General features: G+C 49.1%; 1 protein-coding gene across 3 annotated transcripts; it reads left to right on the forward strand.

The window, feature by feature from the left end:
• The first annotated feature begins 957 nt into the window (after window positions 1-957).
• LOC132836027 (prostaglandin E2 receptor EP1 subtype-like) lies at window positions 958-27,066 on the forward strand. 3 transcript variants are annotated; one of them, XM_060855227.1, is made up of 3 exons: window positions 958-1,044; window positions 21,118-22,009; window positions 23,654-27,066. In XM_060855227.1, exons 2-3 carry the CDS (start codon window positions 21,167-21,169, stop codon window positions 23,897-23,899), a joined length of 1,089 nt encoding a protein of 362 aa, XP_060711210.1. In that variant the 5' UTR covers window positions 958-1,044; window positions 21,118-21,166; the 3' UTR covers window positions 23,900-27,066. The 3 variants fall into 3 exon arrangements, with proteins under 3 accessions (XP_060711210.1, XP_060711211.1, XP_060711212.1); XM_060855228.1 differs by having other exon boundaries at window positions 21,121-22,009; XM_060855229.1 differs by lacking the exon at window positions 958-1,044 and adding an exon at window positions 2,534-2,609 and having other exon boundaries at window positions 21,121-22,009.
• The last annotated feature ends 34 nt before the right edge of the window (window positions 27,067-27,100 follow it).

Raw genomic sequence — 27,100 nt, forward strand, 5'->3', positions numbered from 1 at the left:
CAGTCACACATCATTCTTGTGTAGTCCCAGAGGTGAGACCGCACCCATATTCACACACAGTCTGTGAGTTAAAGTCCAGACTGTACAAGTCTCGGGAGAACAGTCCCACCCTCTGGATCGCAGTCAATAGCAGGGGCTATTCGACTCCTATGTGCTTCACAACGGTGCCTCACTGCCCTTCCCATCCCCACAGCCAGGGTATATCTCCTCACTGTCACCCCCCTCCCCACAGCCAGGGTATGTCTCTCCTCACTGTCACCCCCATCCTCACAGCCAGGGTATGTCTCTCCTCACTGTCACCCCCATCCCCACAGCCAGGGTATGTCTCTCCTCACTGTCACCCCCATCCCCACAGCCAGGGTATGTCTCTCCTCACTGTCACCCCCATCCCCACAGCCAGGGTATGTCTCTCCTCACTGTCACCCCCATCCCCACAGCCAGGGTATGTCTCTCCTCACTGTCACCCCCATCCCCACAGCCAGGGTATGTCTGTCCTCACTGTCACCCCATCCCCACAGCCAGGGTATGTCTCCTCAGTGTGTTTCCCAGCACATGGTATTGGCACTTCCCCAGCCCAGCGAGAGAGGGTGGGGAAAGGCCTGGGATTGTCCCCTGACCCATTAGCTCTGGCTCCTCCAGATGTTGGGAAGTGGAGCACACTTACACAACCACCAGCTGATTAAAACCAGGGAGTTTTCCCAGTGACCGGGCAGCCCGCAGTTCGAGAAAGGCAGAGACTGAATAGAAGTTTGGGGGAGACAGGAATCTTTGACTTTCCCCATTTGAAAGTGGCTCGACTCACTCGAGCTGGGAATAAAGTCAAAGTGAATGCCTGTTGGTGTGCATGGAAGCAATAATTCAGTCCTGCCTGCAGTCTGAGATCCTATTGGCTGGGAGCAGAGGCAGTATTTAGTTATATAGGAGGACACAGAGAGAGAGAGAGAGAGAGAGAGTGTGAAAGTCAGGACTGTTCCCCTGCAGACACGCTGGTACAAGGAGCCCAGATGAGAGGAAGGCTGACCCTGCGGACTGGTTAGTGAACTGGTAGGTGAAGATTTCCCAGCGGTGATAGACAGTGCGGTGGTCCCACAGAGGCCGGTTTGATGCCTCTGGTGGAAATTTGGAAGGGAGGGGAGTTTGTTTCGTTTGCCAGCCTCCCTCCCTCAGAAGTTTTCGCGTGTTCAGCTTGCAAAGGAAACCACAAACAGAGAGAGAGAGAGAGAGTTCCTCTGTTATTTTCCAGCTTGTGTTTTCAGCCTGCAGTGTGTGTGTGTGTCAGAGTGAGAGAGATACAGTTGTAAATGCGGTCAGCACCCCTCACAACCCTGCAGCCTGGATTCTCTGCAATTGTCCCTCCGGTAGGAACTGGTCCCAATTTCCCCACCTCATCTAGGATCGGGCTGCTAACTAACCCCCTCTCAAGAGCACTGTGAGCATAGAGAGAGAGAGTCCACTTCCCCCCCCCCTCTCTGGGCACACCAGTTAGGTGGTCTCAATCTCCAACCCAGGACAGTGGAGGGGGCGGAGGGGGGGGGTTCTTTCTGAAGATCTGGCTTTGTGGGTTTGGGAAAGAGTTTAGGAACAGATATCTCCGCTGCAGCTGCAGCTGCCAACAGGGCATTGGAACAGGAGGGTTAAAGGTAGGTGGTTTAAATACAGAGAGCTGGAGTAAATAAAGGGGACTCCTGTGTCAGTGACAGAGGGTTCCCAAGGTTTCTGACACAGGGACATGAGGGAGAGTCTCCTGCTCTCTACAGTGGGTCATTGTGACCCTGAAGGTGACCCCCAAAGCGATCCTTTCAATCGGATTAAGACCTTCTGGGGTTTGCCAGGCGATGGGGAAAGAGTGGTGCGGCGTTGGGGAGGGGAGCAGGCAGACTGGTGAAAATAGGAGCTGATATTACTGTGTGTGACTCCTTCCCACTCTCTTTCACTAAAACCAGGTCAGCTCTCTGTTTGTAGTTCAGTGGGTGGTGCACAACCCCCTCTTCACAAGCCCCTCCCCCACAAACCCTCCCGCACCTCCCCACACAGCCCACCCCCCCACAAACCCTCCTGCACCCTCCCCACACAGCCCACCCCCCACAAACCCTCCTGCACCCTCCCCACACAGCCCACCTCTTCCCCCTTCCCACACAGCCCACCTCCCCACCCCCTCCCCACAAACCCTCCCACACCTCCCCACACAGCCCACCCCCCTCCAAACACCTGCAGCTCCAGAGTCCTCTCACTCTAGAGAACTGAACACCTCCTCCAGGCTCAGGGACTTCATTGTATGGAAGGGTCTCTCGACCCGAAACATGAACTGTGCTTTCTCTCTCCACGGGTGCTGCCAGACCTGCTGAGCTTTTCCAGCAATTGCTGTGTTTTTTTTTGTTTGTTTGCGAGAGATTGAGAGCTCGGGCAGTCAGAGACTGCTGTCCCAACCAAAGCCGGTGTCCAGGCAGAGGGAGAAGAATCCTTCAGGGGTGAGCTGAAGGAAAGCAACGCCTCTATTCCTGGTCATGATGTGGAGGAGCCGGTGTTGGGCTGGGGTGGGTAGACATCAGGTTATAGTCCAACAGGCTTATTTGGAAGCACTAGCTTTCAGAGTGCTGCTCCTTAATCAGGTGATTGTTGTATGATTTTTAACTAGTTTCCTGGTATCCTTGCCAAAAATTCTCACTTGAACCGGACTATCAAGTTGTTGAACGTGAAGTTGCAGTTTTACATGTCATGATGTAAGATTCTCCAAGAACAAGCTGACAGACTGAGACACTGTTTGAAATAGTTTGTTTGTGGAATCCTGCTGCATGCCAATTACTTTCCCTACGTCACAACAGGGCCCGACCCTTGAAAAGGTATTTAATTGAGGAGTGTAGCAATTCGGTGCTATATGAATGCAGGTTCCTCCTGCTGATCCATGACCGTTTTGGATCTGACAAACCTGCCCCCCTCCCCCTGCGGTGAACCGTGCTTGCTGACGGCAGAATTCGCTTTCGTCCTAGTGAGCTGCGCTCAAACCTGCGCCCACCGTCAAAACAGCAAATCCCACTGTCAACAGTCACGCTGCAGTTACAGCTGCCTGCCTGCGGGGGGAGGTGGTGGGGCTCTTTCACCGCCAGAGGCGTCAAACCCAGCAATTTGTTAAGTGAGAGAGACCAAGGGAATTTTCCCACACCCCAAAAGGGGTGGGGTGAAAGTACAGAGTGTGCTTTGCTTGTCCAAAGTAACTGATTTGGCTTTGGGTCAGTAATCTGCATCTTTTTGGTGGAGGGGAGGGGGTGGGTGGGTGGGGGGATGGAAGGGTGTAATCCTCCTCCCATTGACAGGCCCCTGGGTGAAATTTTGATTCTACTGAGCACGATAAAACTCCGCTGTCCCTATGTAAACACACTTCCTCCCCTCCTCCTCCTCTCCCCCGACCCCCTCGCTGAGTAACTCTGGCCCTTGGTCAGACAATCTCTCAATGTTCACACTTCCATTTCTCAAAACAAGCCCCAAAGTGGATGCAGCTGGAAGGATTTACAAACTGAGTGAATGTTGAGAGAGGAAGTGATAAGCTCAGCAAACATTCCATTGCTTTTCCAGCAATTTGTTTTTGTTAACACCTTCACTCTTGTTTGAACGCCTGCATGGCCTTCTTGCTTCTCCCACCCCCTGTTCTCTTTATAATCCCCTCTGGCCCTACAGCCCCCTGAAATATCTTCACTTTTCTACCTCTGGCCCCTTTTTTTTAGCATCCCCTCGCTTTAATCTCTCCACTATTACCTCCTGTTCATGGATTTCAAACACTGGTACTCCCTCCCCACACTCCTCCACCTCCCCCGTCTCACCTTTTAAAGACATTCCTCTTCCAACAAGTTTTCAATCACTGTCTCCTTATGTGCTGCGCTCTGTTTCTGTGTTGCTGTGAAGCGCCTCTGGATTGTTCGTGACATTTGAGGTGCTATATAAATGAAGTTCCAGTGCTGTTGTTATCTTACTAACCGTCAAATGGTCCCAAGTATTGGAAGCAGCTACAGATTTGTTTATCTGCGTTGGATCCGTTTTAAGGCTCAACCTTTTAATGAATCAATACAATCAACAAGTGGGTGGCACAGTGGTTAGCACTGCTGCCTCACAGCGCCTGAGACCCGGGTTCAATTCCCGACTCAGGCGACTGACTGTGGGGAGTTTGCACATTCTCCCCGTGTCTGCGTGGGTTTCCTCCGGGTGCTCCGGTTTCCTCCCACAGTCCAAAGATGTGTGGGTCAGGTGAATTGGCCATGCTAAATTGCCCGTAGTGTTCGGTAAGGGGTAAATGTATGGGTGGATTGCGCTTCGATGGGTTGGTGTGGACTTGTTGGGCCGAAGGGCCTGTTTCCACACTGTAAGTCTAATCTAAAAAGGAAGTAAGTTTTAGGAAAATATTCTGAGACAAAGGTCTTCACAGAGGGAAGGGTATGGACAGGAAGGAACTAACGACAATTTTGTAAAGATTGTCAGGAAAACAGAATAGAATGAATGAACAAATGAAAAACTGAGATGGCAAAAAGACCAGCAAATTGCAGAGGAATATCAAGTGAAGCTTACAAAAAAATGGCAAAGTACACAGAGCGGAGTAAATAACCTGAAACGATGAAGTGCAAAGGGAGTGAATGACAAAAAAAAAAGCAAGTTAAACAGAGACAGGGCAGGGAAACTGGTGCACACACACAGACACACACCTGCTGGTAGATACAGACACACATTCAGAGAGATCATACTGATCGACGCAGACAGACAGGGTATGGGAACCCATGCATACACCCACTGACAGACACACTCAGACATGTGCAGGAATGCATACAGGCACGCAGAGAAACAGGCAGACTCACATGTATACATACAGAAACAGACACATGCACACTCCGAAATAGGCATACACACATAGAAACAGACACACTCACAGCTACACACACAGACAGACAAACTCACAGCTATACACACAGAAACAGACACATGCACACTCCGAAATAGGCATGCGCACACACACACAAACAGATGCACACCCGTCAGGATCCTTTTTAATGGAACCATACAATCAGCAGGAAAAGAGAGAGGGGAAAATGAGACTCAGGAAAATCTTTTCGAGAGAGAGACAAACTTCTGAGCTGCCTAATTCAGCCAGTGTGCAACTTGAGTTTCCTTCATGATCCACAATGAGCTGACTGACCATCCCTAGTTGCCCCTCAGAAGGTGGTGGTGAGCTGACTTTGTGAACTTCTGAAGTCCAGGGGGTATAGGGACACCCGTAGGTGCTTAGGGAGGGAATTCCAGGATTTTTGACCCTGCAACAATGAAGGAATGATCACATGAGCATACAAACATAGGAATCAAGAACAGGAGTAGGCCATTCAGTCCTTTGGCCCTGCTATACCGTTCAGTAGGACCATGAAGTATTCTGGCGTAACCTCAAACCTGCCTCACGGCCTATCCCTGATAACCTTTCACCCCCACCCACCCCCTCCAAGCTTAACAAGAATCCATCTATCTCTGCCTTAAACATATTGGAGAATCCCGCTTTCACCAATATTTTCAGGAACGGACTTCCCAACATTCATCACTTTGAGAGAAAACCTTTTGCCTTATCTCTGTTTTAATTGGCCAACCTTCGATTATTAAACAGTGACCCCTAATTCCAGACTCTCCGACAGTAGGAAGCATCCTGCCCATATTCACCTGGTCAGGACCCCTCAGGATCTTATCTGATTCAAGTAAGCCCCCCTGCTTCAAGTGGACACAGGCCTGGCCTGAGCACTCTTTCCTCCCAAGGTACCCGGCAATTCCAGGTTTGAGTCAAGAAACAGCTTTTGGGAACAATGTCAGAAATTGTTGGGAAAGCTCATCAAGTCTGGCAGCGTCCGTGGGAAGAAACCACAGTTAACATTTCGGGTTGAGTGACCCTCCTTCAGAACTGATAGTAGTTGGGGAAATGGCACTTTATGTACAGAAACCCTGTCAGAGACAGAGGGGCAGAACCACTTCAAGGTGGACTTGCCTAGAAGAAATGTTGTAGTGTGTTAAATATGGAATAAAAACCAGCAGAACTGTGGATGCTGTAAATCAGGAACAAAAACAGAAATTGCTGGAAAAGCTCCGCAGGTCTGACAGCATCTGCGGAGAGAAATCCGAGTTAACCTTTCAGGTCCAGTGACCCTTCCTCGGAGTAATCACAGGAGAAAGTGAGGGCTGCAGATGCTGGAGATCAGAGCTGAAAATGTGTTGCTGGAAAAGCGCAGCAGGTCAGGCAGCATCCAAGGAGCAGGAGAATCGACGTTTCGGGCATGAGCCCTTCTTCAGGAATCCCCGAATCAGGCTCATGCCCGAAACGTCGATTCTCCTGCTCCTTGGATGCTGCCTGACCTGCTGCGCTTTTCCAGCAACACATTTTCCTCAGAGTAATGATAGCTGGGAGAAGGTCTTTTATGAATGGCTTCCTATCTAATAATATCCTCCCTCAATGATTTGGCGTAGCTGGGGTTGGACTGAGGTGTACAAAGTTAAAAATCACCAACACCAGGTTATAATCCAACAGGTTTAATTGGAAGCTAATAGGAATAACCTCCTTATTCCTGGATTCCATTCTTTTCCTGATGAATGAATGATAAAATTCCATTAAATTATTATTGGCTGGAACTGCATATGAAACTTTTTGAGATCCCACTGCATCTCAAAGCTCAGCAATCTCCCCTTACAGTATTTAAATAATACACTACATTTTATTCTTTCTGCTGAAGTAGGTAGTTACATTTTTTTCCCGTGCGTGCTCCATCCATTTGGTTTGATTTATTGTGGTCACATGTACCTGAGTACAGTGAAAAGTTCAGTTTTGTGAGTAGTACAGGGCAGATCATAGCAGACAAGGACATACAGACCATGGGGTGCTTGGACAGAGCGAGGGTTGCAGGGTTATAGCTAAGCAGGAGCTGCACTAATCAAGATCAAGAAATTGGCAATATCTTTTTTGTAATGTCCTTGTGTGCTCTTCACAATTTACTTTCTGATCTAGCTCTGTCATTAGTAAATTTGGCAGTCATTCATTCAGTGTGTATTTCCAGACAAAGTTATACCAACTGCAGGGCTGTGCCTTTACTTACTGCAATGGTTTTCAATATGGTATCTTACCAAGTGTCTTTTAGAAATCTGGAAATTGAACATCTATTGTTTCCCCTTTAACCACAGCATGTTACCTTCACGGTGGCTCAGTGGTTAGCACTGCTGCCTCACAGGCTAGGGACCTGGGTTCAATTCCAGCCTCAGGTGACTGTCTGTCTGTGTGGAGTTTGCATATTCTCCCCGTGTCTGTGGGTTTCCTCCCACAGTCCAAAGATGTGCAGGTTAGATGGCTTGGCTATGCTAAATTGCCTGTAGTGTTAGGTACATTCAGAGAGGAGTGGGTGGGTTACTTTTTGAAGGGTTGGTGTGGGCTTGTTCCCCCACTGTCGGGAATCTAATCTAAAACAACTCCAGGAGATTGGTGCAAGTTAGAATGGCCTGCAGGGGAGAGGAGAGAGTTTTTTTAAAAAAAGACATGGGGCAAATTTTCCAGGAGTGGTTTTCCCTTGTTCCTGCTATCCTTGTCCTTCAAGAAAGTAGAGATTGTGGGTTTGGAAAGTGCTGTGAAAGGAGCTTCCTATTTGTTGCTGTGCATCTTGTAGACACAGCCACTGAGTGTTGGTGCTGGAGGGAGTGGATGCTTGGGGATGTGGTGCCAGTCAGGTGACTGCTTTGTCCTGGATGGTGTCAAGCTTCTAGAGTGTTTCATTGTGATCAGTACAGTCACAGGTCACTGGTAACGTAGATCAAGTAAAGGCACCAAGTTGTCCCACTCAGAGATGGCTGGTGCTTGTTCAACCTGAGGATTGAGGTTGTGAGAGGGAGTCTTTTGTGGTAACCTTAGCTAGTGTGGGATTTGAACCTGGAGTTGGTCATCGAGATGTACTGCACGGAAACCGACCCTTTGGTCCAACTTGGCCATGCTGACCCGGCATCCCAATCTGACCTTGTCCCATCTGCCAGCATCTGGCCCATATCCCTCTAAACCGTTCCTATTATCAACATCTCTCTGCACCACACACCAGTCTCCAGCTGATTGATTCCCAAGCAAAGTGGGTAATGTCGCAAAAACGTGTACAAGCAGCAAGGCAATGAGTGATCCGGTAATCTGTTCTTAAATGTTGATTTCAGGATAAAGACTGGGCAGGACATTGGTGAGAGGATTCCCCCTCCCGCCTTTTACAATTAAGTGGGCGGCACGGTGGCACAGTGGGTGGGTGGCACGGTGGCACAGTGGTTAGCACTGCTGCCTCACAGCGCCAGGGACCTGGGTTCAATTCCCACCTCAGGTGACTGACTGTGTGGAGTTTGCACGTTCTCCCCCGTGTCTGCGTGGGTTTCCTCCGGGTGCTCCGGTTTCCTCCCACAGTCCAAAGATGTGCGGGTCAGGTGAATTGGCCATGCTAAATTGCCCGTAGTGTTAGGTAAGGGGTATATGTAGGGGTAGGGGTATGGGTGGGTTGCGCTTCGGCGGGTCGGTGTGGACTTGTTGGGCCGAAGGGCCTGTTTCCACACTGTAAGTAATCCAATCTAATCTAATCTAAACACCATCTGCCTCCTAGATGGTGCCATGGTTTAGTCTACCATTTGAAAGATAGCCCCTTTTGACAGTGCAGCACTCCTTCAGCGTTGCTCCATCCGGAGCGTTAGCCTCTGGTGGCGCAGGCAAGTCATAGAGTCATACAGCACAGAAACAGACCCTTCGGTCCATCCAGTCCGTGCTGACCCTACTCCCAAATTAAACCAGTCCCACCTGCCAGCTCCTGGCCCCTATCCCTCCAAACCTTTCCTTGTTGTGTGACTTGGAAGGGAAGTGGGGGAAGAATAGAAAAGTGCTAGTGGTAGGAGAGTCAGTAGTTAGGTGGGTGGTCTTGGACGGGATTCCCGGAAGCTATGTTGCCTCCCAGGTGCCAGGGTCCGGGATGTCTCTGATCGAGTCGACAAGATGCTGAAGGGGGGAGGGTGAGCAGCCAGAAGTCGTGGCGCACATTGGCACCAATGGCGTAGTCTGCAAAAGGATGAAGTGATTTCAGGGATAAGCAGAGTTGTAATCTCAGGATTGCTACTGGTACCACGAGGCGAGGAACAGAGACAGCTAAACATGTGGCTGCGAGGCTGGTGCAGGAGGGAGGGCTTCAGATACAAAGACCATTGGGGTACCTTCTGGGGAAGGTGGGACCTGTACATGAAGGATTTAAACTGGAGGGGCACCAGTGTCCTGAATGGGAGACTTGCTAGAGCTCTTTGGGAGGGTTTAAATTAGTTTGGCAGGGGGATGGGAATCCAAGCTACCATTCAGAATGGTGAACGGACAGAAATAGAACGCAGAGAGTCTGGCAGGAAGGATACACTGTTGATGGGCAAAGGGATGGTTTAGAGTGTCTGTTTTAATGCAAGGAGTGTCAGGGATAAGAGATGAACTTAGAGCATGGATCAGTACTTGGAAATATGATGCTGTGGCCATAATGGAGACATGGATTTCACCGGGATAGGAACGGTTGCCAGATGTTTCAGGGTTTAGGTCTTTTAAAAACAATGAGGAGAGTGAAAGTGGAGGGGGATGGTACTGTTAATTAGAGTGTATCACAGCTGCAGGAAAGGAGATTGTTGAGGAAGAGTGGCCGTCAGTAACAGGAAAGGAGCAGTCACTGTATTTTTCTATAGACTCCCCAGTAGCAGCAGAGAGATGGAAGGACAGATTGGATAAAAGATCTTGGAGAGGTGCAGATGTAAGAGTTATTGTCATGAGTTCTCCAATATTGATTGGAACCTCTTTAGTGCAGATGGTCTGGATGGAGGCAGTTTTTTTGTCAAGTTTTTTCCAGGAGGGATTCCTGACTCAATATTTCGATAGGCTGACTGGGGGGCTGCCATATTGGATTTGGTGCTAAGCAATGAGCCAGGTCAGGTGTCAGATCTCTCGATGGGAGGGCATTTCGGTGACAGTGACCACAACCACCTCACCTTTACCATCGCCATGGAGAGGGATAGCAGCAGACAGTGTGAGAAGCTATTTAATTGGGGGAGAGGAAATTATACTGCGATTAGACAGGAGCTGTGGAGTATAAACTGGGGACAACTGTTTTACAGGAAAGGCACCATAGAAATGTGGAGGCTGTTTACGGAGCGCTTGTTGTGAATGTTGGATAACTTTGTCCCACTGAGACAGGCAAGGAATGGTAAGGTGAAGGAGCCTTGGATGACAAGCGAAGAGGGGCTTCTCTTCAAGAGGAAGAAGGAAGCTAACTTAAGGTTAATGAGGCAAGGATCTGGCGCACCTTTAGAGGATTACAGGATAGCTAGGAAAGAACTTCAAAAATGGACTGAGGAGAGCTGGGAGGGGCATGAGAAAGCCTTGGTGGGAAGGATTAGGGAAAACCCCAAGGCGTTCTACACCTTTGTGAGGAATAAGAGAATGGTCAGAGAGGATAGGGCCTATCAGGGATGGTGGAGGGAACTATGAAGAGGTAGGTGAGGCCCTAAATGAGGTTTTTTTGCTTCAGCATTCACTAGAGAGAGAGACCTTGTTAATAGTGAAGACACCATGAACCAGGTTAATAGGCCTAAACGGATTGATATTAAGGAAGTGGATGTGCTGAAAATTCTGGGAAGAATCAAGTTAGATGGTCAGACAGATATATCCAAGGTTACTATGGGAAGTGAGGAATGAGATTGCTGTGTCTCTGGCGATGACCTTTGATCCTCTCTCTCTACGGGAGTAGTGCCGGCTGATTCGAGGGAGGCAAATGTTCTGCTGTTCAAGAAAGGGAATAGGGAAATCCCTGGGAATTACAGACCAGTCAGTCTTACTGATCCAAAGATGTGCAGGTTAGGGTGAGTTGGCCGTGCTAAATTGCCCGTAGTGTTCAAGGGTGGGTAGGTGCATTAGTCAGGGGTAAATGTAGGATATTAGGGTAGGGGTCTGGGTGGGTTACCCTTCAGAGGGTTGGTGTGGAGTTGTTGGGCCAAAGGGCCTGTTTCCACACTCGAGGGATTCTGTTTCTATTCTATTACGTCTGTGGTAAGGGAAGGATACTGAGAGATAGGATGTATGACTATTTGGAAAAACATAGTTTGTTTAAAGATAGTCAGCATGGCTTTGTGAGGGGCAGGTCATCCCTCCCAAGCCTTATTAATGAAGGTTGAGCAGTGGATGTGGTGTCAGTGGATTTCAGTAAGGTATGTGATAAGGTTCCCCATGGTAGGCTCGTTCAGAAAGTTAGGATTGGGATACAGGGAAATATGGCCATCTGGGTATTGGCTGGCCGAAAGAAGACAGCGAGTGGTAGATGATGTAAAGCCAGGAGCTCGGTGACCAGTGGTGTCCTGCAGGGATCTGTTACATAGAACATAGAACATAGAACATAGAAGGATACAGCGCAGTACAGGCCCTTCGGCCCTCGATGTTGCGCCGACCGAATCCTACCTAACCTATACTAGCCCAATAACTTCCAAATGCGTATCCAATGCCCGCTTAAATGACCATAAAGAAGGAGAGTTCACCACTGATACGGGCAGGGCATTCCATGAACTCACAACCCGCTGTGTGAAGAATCTACCCCTAACATCTGTCCTATACCTACCACCCCTTAATTTAAAGCTATGTCCCCTAGTAACACCTGACTCCATTAGCGGTAAGAGGTTCTTAGTATCTACCCTATCTAAACCCCTAATCATCTTATACACTTCTATCAGATCTCCCCTAAACCTTCTCTTCTCCAATGAGAACAGCCCCAAGTGCCTCAGCCTTTCCTCATAAGATTTTCCTACCATTCCAGGCAACATCCTGGTAAACCTCCTCTGTACTCGTTCTAAAGCTTCCACATCCTTCCTATAGTATGGCGACCAAAACTGCACACAATACTCCAGATGAGGCCTCACCAGAGTCTTATACAACTGCAACATGACCTCAGGACTCCGGAACTCAATTCCTCTGCCAATAAAGCCCAGTACACCATATGCCTTCCTCACAGCACTATTTACCTGTTCTTGGGCCTCTGCTCTTTGCAGTGTTCGTAACTGACTTGGATGAGGAAGTGGAAGGTGGGTTAGTAAGTTTGCCGATGACACAAAGGTCAGTGGTGTTGTAGACCGTGTCGAGGGCTATTATAGGCTGCATTATGTCATTGACACAATGCAGAGCTGAGCTGAGAAGTGGCAGATGGAGGTCAACCTGGTCAAATTTGAATGTTGAATATGGGGTTAAAGACAGGATTCTTGGAAATGTAAAGGAACAGTGGGATCTTGGGGTCCATGTGCATAGATCCCTCAAAATTGCCACCCAAGTTGATCTGGTTAAGAAAGCATATGGTGTTTTGGCCTCATTAACAGGGGGATTGAGTTTAAGAGCCGTGAGGTTTTGCTGCAGCTCTACAAGTCCCTGGTGAAACCACACTTGGAGTATTGTGTCCAGTTCTGGTCACCTCATTATGGGAAGGATGTAGATGCTTTAGACAGGGTGCAGAGGAGACTTCCCAGGATGCGACCTGGATTCGAGAGCATGTCTTATGAAGAGAGGTTGAGTGAGCTCTGGTTTTTCTCACTGAAGAGAAGTGATTGGTTGGTTGGGGTGTATGGGGTAATGAGAGGCAGAGCTGAAAATGTGTTGCTCGAAAAGCGCAGCAGGTCAGGCAGCATCCAAGGAACAGGAAGAAGGGCTTATGCCCGAAACGTCAAATCTCCTGTGATCTGACGTTTCAGCTCTGATCTCCAGCATCTGCAGACCTCACTTTCTCCTAATGAGAGGCATAGAAAGCCAGAGATTTTCCCTAGGGCAGAAATGGCTGTCATGAGGGGTCATTATTGTGAGGTGATTGGAGAGAGGTAGAGGGGAGATGTCAGAGGTAGGTTCTTTATGCAGAGAGTGGTGAGTGCATGGAATGCACTGCCAGTGGCGGTGGTAGAGTTGGGGACACTTAAGCGACTGCTGGACCAGCACATGGACGTGTAGGTTAGGTTGACCTTAGATTGAGATAAATGCTCGGCATTTCATTGTGGGCCGAAGGGCCTGAACTGTTCTATGTTCTACTCATGTATCCATCCAAATGTCGTTTAAACACTGTAATTATACCCATGTCCATCACTTCCTCTGGGGGGGAGGGTGAAGAGAGGAGTGAGGAATTTGCCTCATGTCTTTTTAAAATTCCTCTCCTCTCACCTGTTTAAAAATATGCCCCTTAGTCTTGAAATCTCCCATCCTAGGGAAAAGACAACTGCCACTAACTCTATCTGTAGATCTCATTATTTTATAAACTTCTACCGGGTCACCCCTCAACCTCCTACACTCCAGCAGAAAATAGTCCCAGCCCCTCCTTTGTAGCTCAAACCTTCCATTCCGAGCAACGTCCTGGTAAATCTCTCCTGAACCCTCTGCAGCTTGATAATATTTTTTTCGATAACGGGGGCGGCCAGAACTGCAGATGGTACTCCAGAGGGGCCTCACTAACGTCCTGTACTGGGAGATTGACGGATGTCACAGCTATTTCCTGAAGTCAGCAACTTTGCAATCTCCTGCTCAGATCAACAGGAAAGGCAACACTGGACTGAGCTCAGTGTTTCCATTTTTAACCTGCTCTGGCACATGAATGTCAACATTTAGACAGATAAAATAACCAGGAGTGGATGCAGAGAGTCAATAAAGGGGATCTCTTTCCAGTAAAAAGGAGGGCATGAGCGTCTTAACTAATGGACAGTGTTTTCGGGAGATTAATAAAAACACCAGAGTGATCAGGACATTTTTTAGTTTGACTAGCGATGAGTTTTTTCTGAAAGTTACTGACCCTTCTGGCAGCACCTATGTACCAAAAAGCAAAACCTTGCTGGTTTATGACCAGTCGGTGTGTGTTGGGTGTAACATTGTCACACCCAGAAGTCTATGGCAGACCAAAAGTCCCTTCGGCCCTTCAGTGCTGCACTGGTCAAAAACAGCCACTTACCTATTCTAACCCCACCTTCCAGCACTTGGTCCAAACCCTTGTATGCCTTAGCGAATGGGTTAGCTCTTTCAAAGGGCTAGGGCAAATACTGTGGGCAGAACGGCCTGCTACTTTGCATGTTTAAACGTTGGAAGCAGTTCAGAGATGGTTTCACTTGGCTGACCCCTGCCACAAAGGGGTTTATCTCATGAGGAAAAGGTGGACAGACAGTGTGTCTTCTCAGTGAGAGTGAGTGGCAGTCTTCTTGGGGTGTGTACCTTCCTGAGGGGAGTTGACAGGCCGGATTCTGAGACGCTGTTTCCCCTTCGTGGAGATAAGACTTGAGGGGAGAGCACGGAGGGTCAGAACAATGCTGTTGCTAATATTTGGAAATTTATGCCAGAACGCAGCGTTCAGGGGACAATGTCCGAGTTCACAGCTGATCCAAAACCTTGCATACTGTGGTGGGGCTCAGCGCAGAACTCCAAAAGTACATGGGTGGACAGGTTTGAGGTGTTATTGGCAGTTGAAGTTAGACAGGAGTTTAGCTGTAAGTCAGTCAGAAGTCTTCAGGAATAGTAAGGAATTTGAAGTTAAGATCATGACTAGGTGAGCTGCTCCAATTCCGATAGAAAGCATCATGCCTGCATTCATCTCGAAGCATTTGAACTTAGTGCCAACTCCTTCTCTTCCCCAAAACCCTGTGTTTTGTTTCAGTTTAAACAACCACCTAATGAGCTCTTGAAGGCCTCAGCTGAACCTGCCTCCACCACTCCCCAACCACTCGCTGTGTGAAAACATTTCTTTTCCTCATTTAACTTTTGGGATTCCTTTTACAAATTACTGTCAAATTATGTACGCCAACACTCAATCCTTTTCCAAGGAAGAACATGTTTTTCCTTCCTCCCCCCCCGCCCTCTACTTTGCCCAAAAGCCTCTGACTTTGAACATTGCTATCACATCTCTCCTCTCCAATTTTCCCTAATACCTGAAGTTTCTCATTCCCAGAATCATTGTCATAAGCCTCTTCTACAATGTGTTCACATCATATCTGAACTATGGCACAGTACATACAATCTTCCAGTAGAGAGCTAGCCAGCGTTCTGTATAAGTTAATTGTAACTCCCTGCTCTAGTTAATTTTAGCAGCTCTTTCGGTCTGCCCTGGAACTTGTAATCACTCACTTTTGTATACACACCCAGGTCCCTCTGCCCCTGCACCCCTCCTTTAGAATGGTTGCCTCCCGAAATCTGTTCATGTTCCTTGCAGTAAAATGCATCACCTCACACTTTCCAACATTGTCGTTCACCTACCACCCACCTGCCCCCTCCAGCAGTGCACCTTTGGAATTTGGCAGTGTTAATAATGATCTTAAGTTTTGTCAGCAGCAAACTTTGGAATTATCCCCAGTGCACTGGACCTTGATTATTAATGGATTTCAGGAATATATAAATCCCATTAGCGACCCCTGGAGAATTCCACTAAAAGCTTTTATCTGGCCCGACCAATACTTATTAACTATTAATCTGTTTCCTCTCCCTCAGGAAATGTGCATCAATATTGTTGCTACTAACCCCTTTATCCCATCAGTTACCATTTCCCTCAGATCTCTGCTGTCTAGCACTGTATTGAATGCCTTTTGGAGGGGATGCAGATCTCATCGATGGAAAATTCTCAAGGGGCCGAATGGCCACCTCCTTTCTCCTAATTACAATCCCTACAGTGTGGGAGCAGGCCATTTGGCCCATCGAGTTCATAATGTTCATCTGAAGAGCATCCAACCCCCTATTAACCCTGCATTTCTAATGGCTAACCCACCTAGCTTGCACATCCCTGGACACTGGACAATTTAGAATGGCCAATCCACCCTAAACTCCACATCTTTGGACTGTGGGATGAAACCCACTCAGACAGAAGGAGAATATGTAAACTCCACATAGTCACCTGAGGCTGGAATCGAACCTGGGCCCTTAGTATTGGGAGGCAGCAGTGCTAACCACTGTGCCACCCCTAATCACTAGCAGATAGTTCACAGACAGATTTAAACCCTCAGTCAATAAAATCTTCGTAGAAGGTACAGTTGAGTTAAACTTGAAACCATTGCTGGTCCTGTGGATATGTTTTAGACACCAACAGTTAACTGACAGTTAACCCACTCTAACTCTGGGATTAAGAGTCTAATGATGACCATGAATCCATTGTCAATTGGGGACAAAGCCCATCTGGTTCGCTAATGTCCTTCAGGAAAGGAAACAGCCGTCCTTACCTACATGTGACTCCAGACCCACAGCAATGTGATGATGGGTCCTGATAAAGGGCTTATGCCCGAAACGTTGAATTTCCTATTCCTTGGATGCTGCCTAACCTGCTGTGCTTTAACCAGCAACACATTTTCAACTGTGATCTCCAGCATCTGCAGACCTCATTTTTTTTTACCCACAGCAATGTGGTTGACTCTCTGGACAATAACTGCTGGGCCCAGCCAGTAACGCCTGATCCAGTGAGTGAATCTGTTTTTTAAAAATCACCGCTGTAGGATCGTGAAACAACATCGCCCACCACTCAGTCTGTCAGGCACGGCCCCACACCTCACCCAGTGACCCTGCGTTCGGCAAAGTAAATGTTCAAGTGGTCGAAATGAGCTGGCTCAGGCTGACCTGATGGATTTGGATTTCCTTCTATTGAGAAGGGGTGTCACTGGTAATGCAAGTACTTAGTCTGGGAGTGTGAGTGCTCCATAAACATGGTGTAGAAACGCTGCCAGGGAGCAGATAGACCCAGGAGCTTGATGTTCTATCCCAGTCCATGCTTAGTGTTTGCTGCCTCCCAGTGGTGATGAGTTGGAATTGACAGTGTGGCTGGGCTGGGAATTTGTCACACACAGGAACTCCAATCTGATATCTCATTCATGTTGATAGTGGGTTTTTTCTCTTCGATGCTTCCCAGCTGTATCCTGTCTTCACCACGTCTCTGCCCGCATCCCCACGGGTCGCTTTCACCCGAACCTCCGACTCTCGACTATTCGGGTCAGGGAGGCATCACAGTCCCCCCCCAGGCAGCACCTTCCAAACCCACCACCACTCCTGTCCAAATGGGCAAGGGCAACAGATACATGGGGATACCACCCCCACCCACACAGAGCGGGAGAACCCGGGACCCACTTCCCCCTGTGAAGTCAACACCAGCCATGTGTTTAAAGGGACGGGTAGAACAAACAAGGAAAATTTAGAGCCCAGGAACAGGCCCTTCGGCCCTCCAAGCCTGAGCCTATCCAAATCCACTGTCTAAGCCAGTCATCCAATTCCTAAGCATCTGTATCCCTCTGCTCCCCACCTACTCATGCATCCGTCCAGATGCATCTTAAATGAATCTACCGGGCCTGCCTCTACCACCTCTGCTGGCAACGCGTTCCTGACGCCCACCATCTTCTGTGTGCCGTGTGTATCCCCCTTAAACTTTTCACCTCTCACCTTGAACGTGTGACCTCTCATTACTGAATCCCTCAACGTGGGGGAAAAGCTTGTCTCTATCCACCCTGTCTATACCCTTCATGATTTTGTAGACCTCAGTCAGGTCCCCCCCCCACCCCCTTTTCCTTTTATTATAATGAAAATGATCCTAACCTACTCACCCTCTCTTCATAGCTATTACCTTCCATACCAGGCAACATCCTCGTCAACCTTCTCTGCACCCTCTCCTTAGCGTCCACCTCCTTTTGGTAATGTGGCGACCAGAACTGTACACAGTATTCTAAATGCAGCCGAACCAATGTCTTGTACAGTTTTAACATGACCTGCCAGCTCTTATACTCAATACCCCGTCTGGTGAAGGCAAGCAGAGCATATGCCTTCCTGACCACTCTATCCACCTGTGCAGCAACCTTCAGGGTACAATGGACCTGCACTCCCAGATCTCTCTGCCCATCAACTTTTCCCAAGGCTCTTCCGTTTACAATATAGTTCACTCCAGAATTAGACTTCCCAAAATTCTTCACCTCATTTGTCTGGATTGAACTCCATCTGCCACTTCTCTGCCCAGCTCTCCAGTCTATCTATATTCTCCTGTATTCTCTGACAGTCCCTTATGCTTTCTGCTACTCCACCAATCTTCATGTCATCTGCAAACTTGCTGATCATACCAACAGTGCCCTCTTCCAGATCATTTATGTATATCACAAACAACAATGGCCCCAACACTGACCCCTGTGGGACACCACTGGTCACCTTTCTCCATTTTGAGAAACTCCCTTCAACTCCTACTCTCTCTCTCCTGTTGCTCAACCAGTTCTTTATCCACCTCGCTAGAACACCCTGCACACCACGTGACTTCACTTTCTCCATTAGTCTACAATGGGGAACCTTATCAAACACCAGACTGAAGTCCATCTACAGCCCTTCCTTCAATGGGTAAATGGGATGTACTTCACCAGCATGGACTGTTTGGGCCAAATGGCCTGGTCATTCTCTTTACACCCAATGCCATCAATTTTCTGGGTTTGTGATGACAGGCATCTGGATTCCACACTGTATGCAGAATGTCCCACAAATTTTACCTCCAATCCCGGAAGGGAGCGACACTCTGGTTACGTTCCAGAGTATATCCATCACAGCTGTGTCTTCCCATCCCTTCAAACAGAGTTTTATAGTTATCTATAGCCACACGAGAGAAACTAATTAAAGGATAATGTTGACACGAATCTCCTGCCCAGAGACCTCTCCCCAGCGGCTACTTGTAAACTGGAAAAGTTGTGTTTGAGTATAATCCCCTTCTGTTAGTGAGTAACAGGAAAACAGTTGGTCAAACACAAATGCATGGCCAGTTTCCAAGACTAATACCTCAGGTGAAAGGATCACTACACACACACTCACTCACACGCACACACACTCCTCACGCGCACACACACACAGTCCTTACACAAACAATCCTCCATCACGCTTGCACACACTCCCCTCAGACTCCTCACAGACAACTGACACAGGCACTCTCCTCACAGACAACTGACACACACACACTCCTCACAGACAACTGACACACACACACACTCCTCACAGACAACTGACACACACACACACTCCTCACAGACACGCACAGTCCTTACACCAACAATCCTCCATCACATACCCTCACACTCCTCACAGACACACACACACACACACACACACACACACACACACACATACACAGAGTCATGACACAAACAATCCTCCATCACGTGTGCACACACTCCCCTCAGACACACACACACACGTGCTCACTCTTACAAATCACCTGCAGATTTCGGATCATGCGCAGTTTATTTTTTCTTTCTGGAAGCTGACTGTATTGAGACCAGTCCGCAGATTGCTGCTTCTCAGGCTAACTCAGTGTAATGGGGACAGTGAGGGAATGGTAGCACAGGGGTTATATAGCTGGCCACGAACCCCAGCAACGTGAAGTAATTGGGTTCAAATCTCACCACAGCAGCTGAAACTTGAAATTGCGTTAAATAAATCTGGAATTGAAACCTTATAATGACCAAACAGAAAGCTACCGTTGACTGTTGTAAAACCCCATCTGGGTCACTAATGTCCTGCTGGGAAGGAAATCTTCCATCCTGGTCTGGCCTACATGTGACTCCAGACCCATAGCAATGTGGGTGACTCCTAACTGCCCCCTGTGGCAATTAGGGGTGGGCAATAAATGTTCTAGCTAGTGATGCCCACATCCTGTGAATGCTTAAGAAAAAAAGGGAGGAAGTTAAATTACTTACAGTGTGGAAACAGGCCCTTCGGCCCAACAAGTCCATGCCGACTCACTGAAAAGCAAACCACCCAGACCCATTTCCCTCCACCTAACTCTACGGGCAATTTAGCATGGCCAATCCGCCTGACCTACACATTTTTGGACTGTGGGAGGAAACCAGAGCACCCGGAGGAAACCCACGCAGACATGGGGAGAACGTGCAAACTCCACACAGTCACCTGAGGTAGGAACTGAACCCAGGTCCCTGGCGCTGTGAGACAGCAGTGCTAACCACTGTCACCGTGCCACCCATTGGGGTTGGGATCAGAGAGGGAGAGTCAGCTCCTCTGACTGTGTAGCACTCCCTCAGGAATGTCGGACTAGATTGAGGTAGGAGAATGAAATCTCTCGATGTGCTACCTGAGGAGGGATTGAGGTGAAATGACGTGGAACTGGCTCAGAGTGAAGCTCTCAACGCCACAGAGCTGATTTCCCATACTCTTGTTAGGCATCACATTTTCATGCATTGCTCTGAAAAACGTTTCAAAGTCTAAGCGATGGCTGATGGTTGGCCCTTCAGCGAACGACTTTCTGGATGTTGTTGTTCGGAGTCTTTGTCTTGTAAAAAATTAACTTAACCCTTAATGGAGTCATACAGCACAGACCCTTCGGCCCACCCAGTCCCTGCCAAATATAATCTCAAACTAAACCAGTCCCACCTGCCTGCTGCAGGCCCATATCTCTCCAAACCGTCCCTATTCATGGACTTATCCCTTTATAACTTTACCCACGTTCGGACTTCCTCTGGAAGTCCATTCCATGCATGGACCACCTTCTGGTTTTAAAAATTGCCCCCATGTCTTTGGTAAATCTCTCTCTCCTCTCTTTAAAAAATATGCCCCCCAGTCTTGTAATTCCCCTAGCCTAGGGAACAGAGACCTGCCATTCACTGTATCTATCCCCCTCATGAGTTTATAAACCTCTATAAGGTCACCCCTCAGCCTCCTACGCTCCTGTGAAAAAAAACTCCCAGCCTCCTCTTAGAACCCAAACCCTCTATACCCAGCAACACCCTGGTAAATCTCCCCTGAACATTCCAGTTTATTTAAATTAATGCTATGTTAATATAATGTTACATATAATTTATGTACTGTAATAAAGAATTTGTGCTGAAAATGTGTTGCTGGAAAAGCGCAGCAGGTCAGGCAGCATCTAAGGAGCAGGAGAGTCGACGTTTCGGGCATAAGCCCTTCTTCAGGAATGAGAAACGTCGACTCTCCTGCTCCTTGGATGCTGCCTGACCTGCTGCGCTTTTCCAGCAACACATTTTCAGCTCTGATCTCCAGCATCTGCAGTCCTCACTTTCTCCTCCAATAAAGAATTTGTGTTTATATTATAATGTATCAATTTTGTTTTCTCTCAGTAGGTGCATCAATGGATTGGTATTGGCTATGGACATGAGGAGATAAATAATGGCTCAATATGGGAACACGACAGTGCTCTATCAAGGCTTTGTTAATGGCGTCAGCAGCTCTACAACTAATAGCAGCCTACCCCATAACAACACCAACCCTGTACTATGTCCATGGAAGCCTACCAACTCGTCCATGGCTGTCGCTATTCCCAGCTTCTCAATGACTCTGGGCGCCTTGTCCAACATCATCGCCCTCGTCATCCTCATCAAATCCTACGCCCGGTTCCGCAGGCGGTCCAAGGCCACCTTCCTGCTCTTCGCCAGCAGCTTGGTGCTGACCGATTTTGTCGGGCATGTCATCCCTGGCGCGCTGGTCCTGCGGCTCTACTCGGAGAACATCGTCAGCGCTGGGCCCATGTGCCAGTTCCTGGGCGGCTCCTTGGTGTTCTTCGGCCTGTGCCCGCTCTTCCTGGGCTGCATCATGGCGATCGAGCGGTGCGTGGGCGTCACCAAGCCCCTGTTCCACTCCGCCGTGGTGACCCCCACCAGGAGTAAGCTGGCCGTGCTCTGCCTTTGGCTGACTGCCGGGTTCGTCGCTTTCCTGCCCTTTCTGAACTTCGGCCGATATGGCATTCAGTGCCCAAGGACCTGGTGTTTCATCCGCCTGCAAGGCCCTGCCCAACACTGGACAGAGGATGCCTTTGCCCTGCTCTTCTGTCTCCTGGGAGTGATGGCCCTGTTAGTCTCACTGGTCTGCAACACTATCAGTGGAGTGACCCTCATCCAGGCCAGGATTAAGAAGCAGAATTGCAACCGTAGAGCAAAATCCCACGACATCGAAATGGTCATCCAATTAATTGGGATCATGATGGTGTCCTGCATCTGCTGGAGCCCTCTTCTGGTGGGTATTGGCATTACAATTCAGCATGGCATGAGTTGGAGGGGGCGGGGGGGGGGGTCAGGGGAGGGCAGGTGGTGGTGGTGAGGATAAGCGACAGAATTCCAGAGCTCAGGGTCTGGGCTGGAGGAGGGGACAGAGATGGGGAGGGGGTGTAGGGGTTGGAGGAGGGGACAGAGATGGGGAGGGGGTGTAGGGGTTGGAGGAGGGGACAGAGGTGGGGAGGGGGTGTAGGGGTTGGAGGAGGGGACAGTGATAGGGAGGGGGTGGAGGGGCTGGAGGGGGTTACAGAGATAGGGAGGGGGTGGAGGGGCTGGAAGGGGTTACAGATTTAGGGAGGGGCTGGAGGGGGTTACAGAGATAGGGAGGGGGTGGAGGGGCTGGAGGAGGGGACCGAAGGGGGAAGTTAAAGCTGAGTTTAATATCGGGAGGTTATGGAACAGAGACCTTTTGACTCAGATGTGTAACACTGTGAAGTTTGTCACAGTCGCCAGTGTGGGTTAAGGTGTTTCACACGCTTGCCTCCATTGCTCACTCTGAGTGTAGGAGTTGGGATGTTACGCTGAGGTTGTACAGGATGTTAGTGAGTTCTCTTCTGCAATACTGTGTCCAGTTCTGGTCACCCTGTCACAGGAAGGTTATTATTAAACTGAGAGAGTGCTGGAAAAATTTACCAGGATGTTGAGATATAAAAACAGACTGGAAACACTGGGACTCTTTTTCCCTGGAGCGTTGGAGACTGAGGGGTGACCTTATTGAGGTTTATAAAATCATGAGGGGCAGAGGTAAGGTGAATGACCTTTTGCCTAGTGTGGGGGGAGTTCAAACTAGGGACATGTTTTCAAGGTGAGGGGAAAGATTTAAAAGGGACACAAGGGGCCAGTTTTGTTTTTAAGAGGGTGGTTCATGTGTGGATCCACGTTCCAGAGAAAGTGGTGAATGTGGATAGTGAAACAACTCAAAGCCATTTGGATAAGTCCATGACTGGGAAAGGTTTGGAGGGAGATGGGCCAGGAGTAGGCAGGTGGGACTAGTTTAATTTGGGATTAGGGTCAGCGTGGACAGGCTGCTGTGAAGAGAAACTGAATTAAGTTTTGTTTATTTTCGTCGTTAGAAGCCCTGAAGTGTTTTGTTTGATGCGGTTGCTTCATTATCGTGACACACATTAGTGGGCAGCACAGTGGCACAGCGGTTAGCACTGCTGCCTCACAGCGCCTGAGACCCGGGTTCAATTCCCGACTCAGGCGACTGACTGTGTGGAGTTTGCACGTTCTCCCCGTGTCTGCGTGGGTTTCCTCCGGGTGCTCCGGTTTCCTCCCACAGTCCAAAGATGTGCGGGTCAGGTGAATTGGCCATGCTAAATTACCCGTAGTGTTAGGTAAGGGGTAAATGTAGGGGTATGGGTGGGTTGCGCTTTGGTGGGTCGGTGTGGACTTGTTGGGCCGAAGGGCCTGTTTCCACACTGTAAGTAATCTAATCGAATCACTCACGGCAATGTACAGGCTGCTGTTTGAAATGGCCGCGGTTTGGGCTTTGAATATCTTCGAGAGGCTGGGAGGAGGATGCCCTTGTGTAGCATAAGCACTGACAAGATGGGCTGAATGGCCGTGCGGCTAATGTATCTTCCCTTCGCTGTTTGGTCCCCAGGTGACCGTCGGCCTGAACAGCATCCGGGCTATCAAGGAGCTGTCCTGGTTGAGCTTCCTCGGCGTGCGGATGGCATCCTGGAATCAGATCCTGGATCCCTGGGTGTACATCCTGCTGCGGAGGGCAGTCCTGAGGAAACTTTACACCATGCTGGTAAGCAAGACAGACTTCAACAAGAGCAAGTTTGACCGCTGGGAGATCAGCTCCTTTCAGAGTTCGGAGCGCAGCGTCATCAACAAATACTGAACGGGGTCACCTGATGAAGATGATGGGAAACCGAAGACGTTGATGATGAGACTCCCCCCACCCCCCCAAGCCACCCTGAGAGGAACATCAGGCTGCTTCAGCTGGCACTGGAGGAAGCTGATATCTTGAGAACAAGACTTTTGCTCTCTCGGGGTCCTCTCGAGTTGCTGTCTGTTAATGTCCCAGCAGAAATTTGTTGGTCATTTTAACCCATTGGGATATGATTCCAATCACCATGCCCTGTGGATTCAGTCTGAAAATGGATCAAACACACCTGGAGTTCCAGAAGATTAGATCCAGCGCTATTCTCAAGAATGTGCACAAACTGACCAAGGGTGTGGTCAAGCCATCTCTTCCAACCAACACTGGAGAATCAACGAGAACATTGCTTTGGGGTCAAGTGAGATTTGAGGAGGGCGGGTGTGACCTGGTAACAACAGGCAGGGTGGGCAAAGGTCATGGGAACGATGACCCCAAAGAGCCCTCAATGCGATGGTCAAGCGAACGTTCGGCTCTACTGGGAGCTCATGGGTGGAGAGTCCAGAATTGCTTTGGTGCCTCTTCACTCGGCTGAGAGTGCTGGTTTGTGGTTGGACAGAAGTCCCTCTCTGTGTGAAAAGTTGACTCCTTGGATTTGTTGGGGCATTGTGGGGAGGGGAAGGCAGTTTGTTGGCAGCTCCAACACCATCCTCCCTCTTTCACTTGGGTGGGGGGGAAGGAATTTCAGGGAATGTCTGACTTGGGCAGAACTGCCCTGCTCTCTTGGAGTAGGGAAAAGGGGATGGGCAACTGTGTGGTGGGGTGTTAGAGCACCCAACAGCAGCAAACTATTACCAAGTGGTTACAATGCCAGGGAGAGTCCTTCCTGTCTGCTTGTGTGCCTGTCATCGGTGTTTGATGTTGCAGTTGTGTGACCAAAGCTTTCCCTTATCCTGCCTGCATGCCTGGAGACTGTCAGATCAACGGCTGGCTGCTGTAGAAATCTCCACCATTAGAAGATCTGGAACCACCCTCTCGTGCTGTGGTGTGAGTCACACTGACTGCCTGCATGACACTGATGCGCTGACCAAGCCAATCTCCTTTTCATTGTTTGGGAGTTTACTGTGGTTGCTTGAAGTCTGTATTTTGTCAGAATGCTGCCTTTTCATTGTTGGTAGTTCCTGAGCTTTGCTGCCCCCTGGAGGGGCATCTCTGGCTTCTCGTTTGGATGGTCATAGAAAAGAGGCATTCCTGTGACATTTTTTTCATTCCAACCTCCCCATCTCTCTGGTAGAGGGCCCAGTCCCTATCTCCCTTCCCCCTAACCTTATCCCAGTCCCCACTTCCTTTCCCCTACTCCCCCCACCTTATCCCAGTCCCAACCTCCCAACTCTGCAACGCCCTCTTGACCTGTCCACCTTCCTTCCCACATATCTGCTCTGACCCTATCATCATCATCACCACCCCCCCACCTCCCTTTGTCTATCCCATTTCCAGCTACCTTCTTCCCCCAGCCTCAACCCACCCTCCCATCTATCCCTCAGCCCCCAGGGCCCAGAATCCTCATTCCTGATGAAGGGCTTATGCCTGAAATGTTGACTCCCCTGCTCCTCGGATGCTGCCCGACCGGCCGTGCTCTTCCAACGCCCACTCTCTGACCCTGTTTCTTTTTGAGTTGTACTAAACGTACCCCGGAGCAAAAGGTCCCCAAACGGGCTGAGTCTGGGCTGGTCTGAAACCATCAATGGGACACTATTCCTGCAAAACCCCATTCAGTAGTAACCTCTTCACGCAGAGCATGGGGAGAAGAGGGGTCTGGGAAGGGGTTAAGCTGTATATACTCCATTCAAAGTCAACATAGTGCCTCAGTAGCAAGAGAGAGAGAGGTGGACAACTGGTGGTGAGCAGAGGAGTCACCCCCCCCCCTCCCCAGGTGGATTTGAGAGAGAGAGTTTCTCTCATGGGGGGGGGGGAGATCTCCACCCAAGGCAGGAATCGAACCTACCCCTGTTGGTATCACGAGCCGGCTGTCCAGCCAACTGAGCTATGGGGAAGCTGGTGCGAGGGTGAAGGAGGAATGTCAAACGCCGAGAGCAGACTGGCTAAACCGCCTCGTTCTGGGCTTTGCGCTGTCGATACAAATGCACAAGCCTCACCCGGGACCCCCTGTGCCTCTGGTAGTGAAAGAGTTCACTCTGCAAGGACCTTTTGACGGTTAACAGTACCATCCCTTCCCGGTAGGTTGCAGTCATCCTGACCTGCAGTCACCTCCCAGAAGGCTCAGCAGCTCCAGGTGGACGCTCGGTGTGTGCTGCTGACGAAGAGTGGTCTTCAGGTGGGACACACCCACACCATCCTATGGCTCTAGTTCCAAAAGGAACAGGTGTCCTGTCCAATATTCCCAGCCAGCATTCATCACATCAGTGCTTGTGGGATCTGGCTCAGGCCATTCAGCCCACACCAACCCTCCGTGTTAACCCTGCATTTTCCCCATGACTAATCCACCTAGCCTACACACCCCTGGGGTAATTTTAGTCCAGCCAATCCACCCGAACCTGCACATCTCTGGACTGTGGGAGGAAGCCCCGTACAGACGTGGGGAGAATGTGCAAACTCCACACAGTCACCCGAGGCTGGAATTGAACCGGGGTCCCTGGCGGTGTGAGCCGTGCACAGAGGGCCATGAAAAGGGGCTACCAAACCCTTCCTTCCCTCCCTTTCCCAAGATGACACTGACTTTGCGAAATGGAGGAACCGGTAGAGGCAGGTATAATCTTTCGGGACGGAGGCTAGGTATAATCCAAAATAATATCACTAAAAGTAAATGCACTGACCACTTTCTAGAACAATCCAGAACTCATAGCCTTGCCTAGCAATCGCACAGTCTGAAGGGGTTCGGTCTTAAGCTACAATAACTGTTGGCAATAGACTCCTTGATTAATTGCACTTTACTTTTTTAGTGGCACTTCAGTGAATGATCGTTTTATTATTTGCTGAGATCTCCGTACTGTTTATTTTTGTGGCAATCTTCAGGAATGCAGAGAATAGCTCAGCTGAGAGAATTTTAAAAGTATGAATATTAAATGATTGTATTTAAGAATTATTGTAACTTTTGAACCATGTATTTTTGTATTGTGGTCTTTACAGTCAGTGTTTTTTGATGTGATTGAATTAAAAATTGATGTTCGTACAGAGTTTGCACTGAATGTCGACGTGACGGTG

The sequence above is a fragment of the Hemiscyllium ocellatum genome, chromosome 45, assembly GCF_020745735.1.
Source record: "Hemiscyllium ocellatum isolate sHemOce1 chromosome 45, sHemOce1.pat.X.cur, whole genome shotgun sequence".
Taxonomy (NCBI): Eukaryota; Metazoa; Chordata; class Chondrichthyes; order Orectolobiformes; family Hemiscylliidae; genus Hemiscyllium; species Hemiscyllium ocellatum.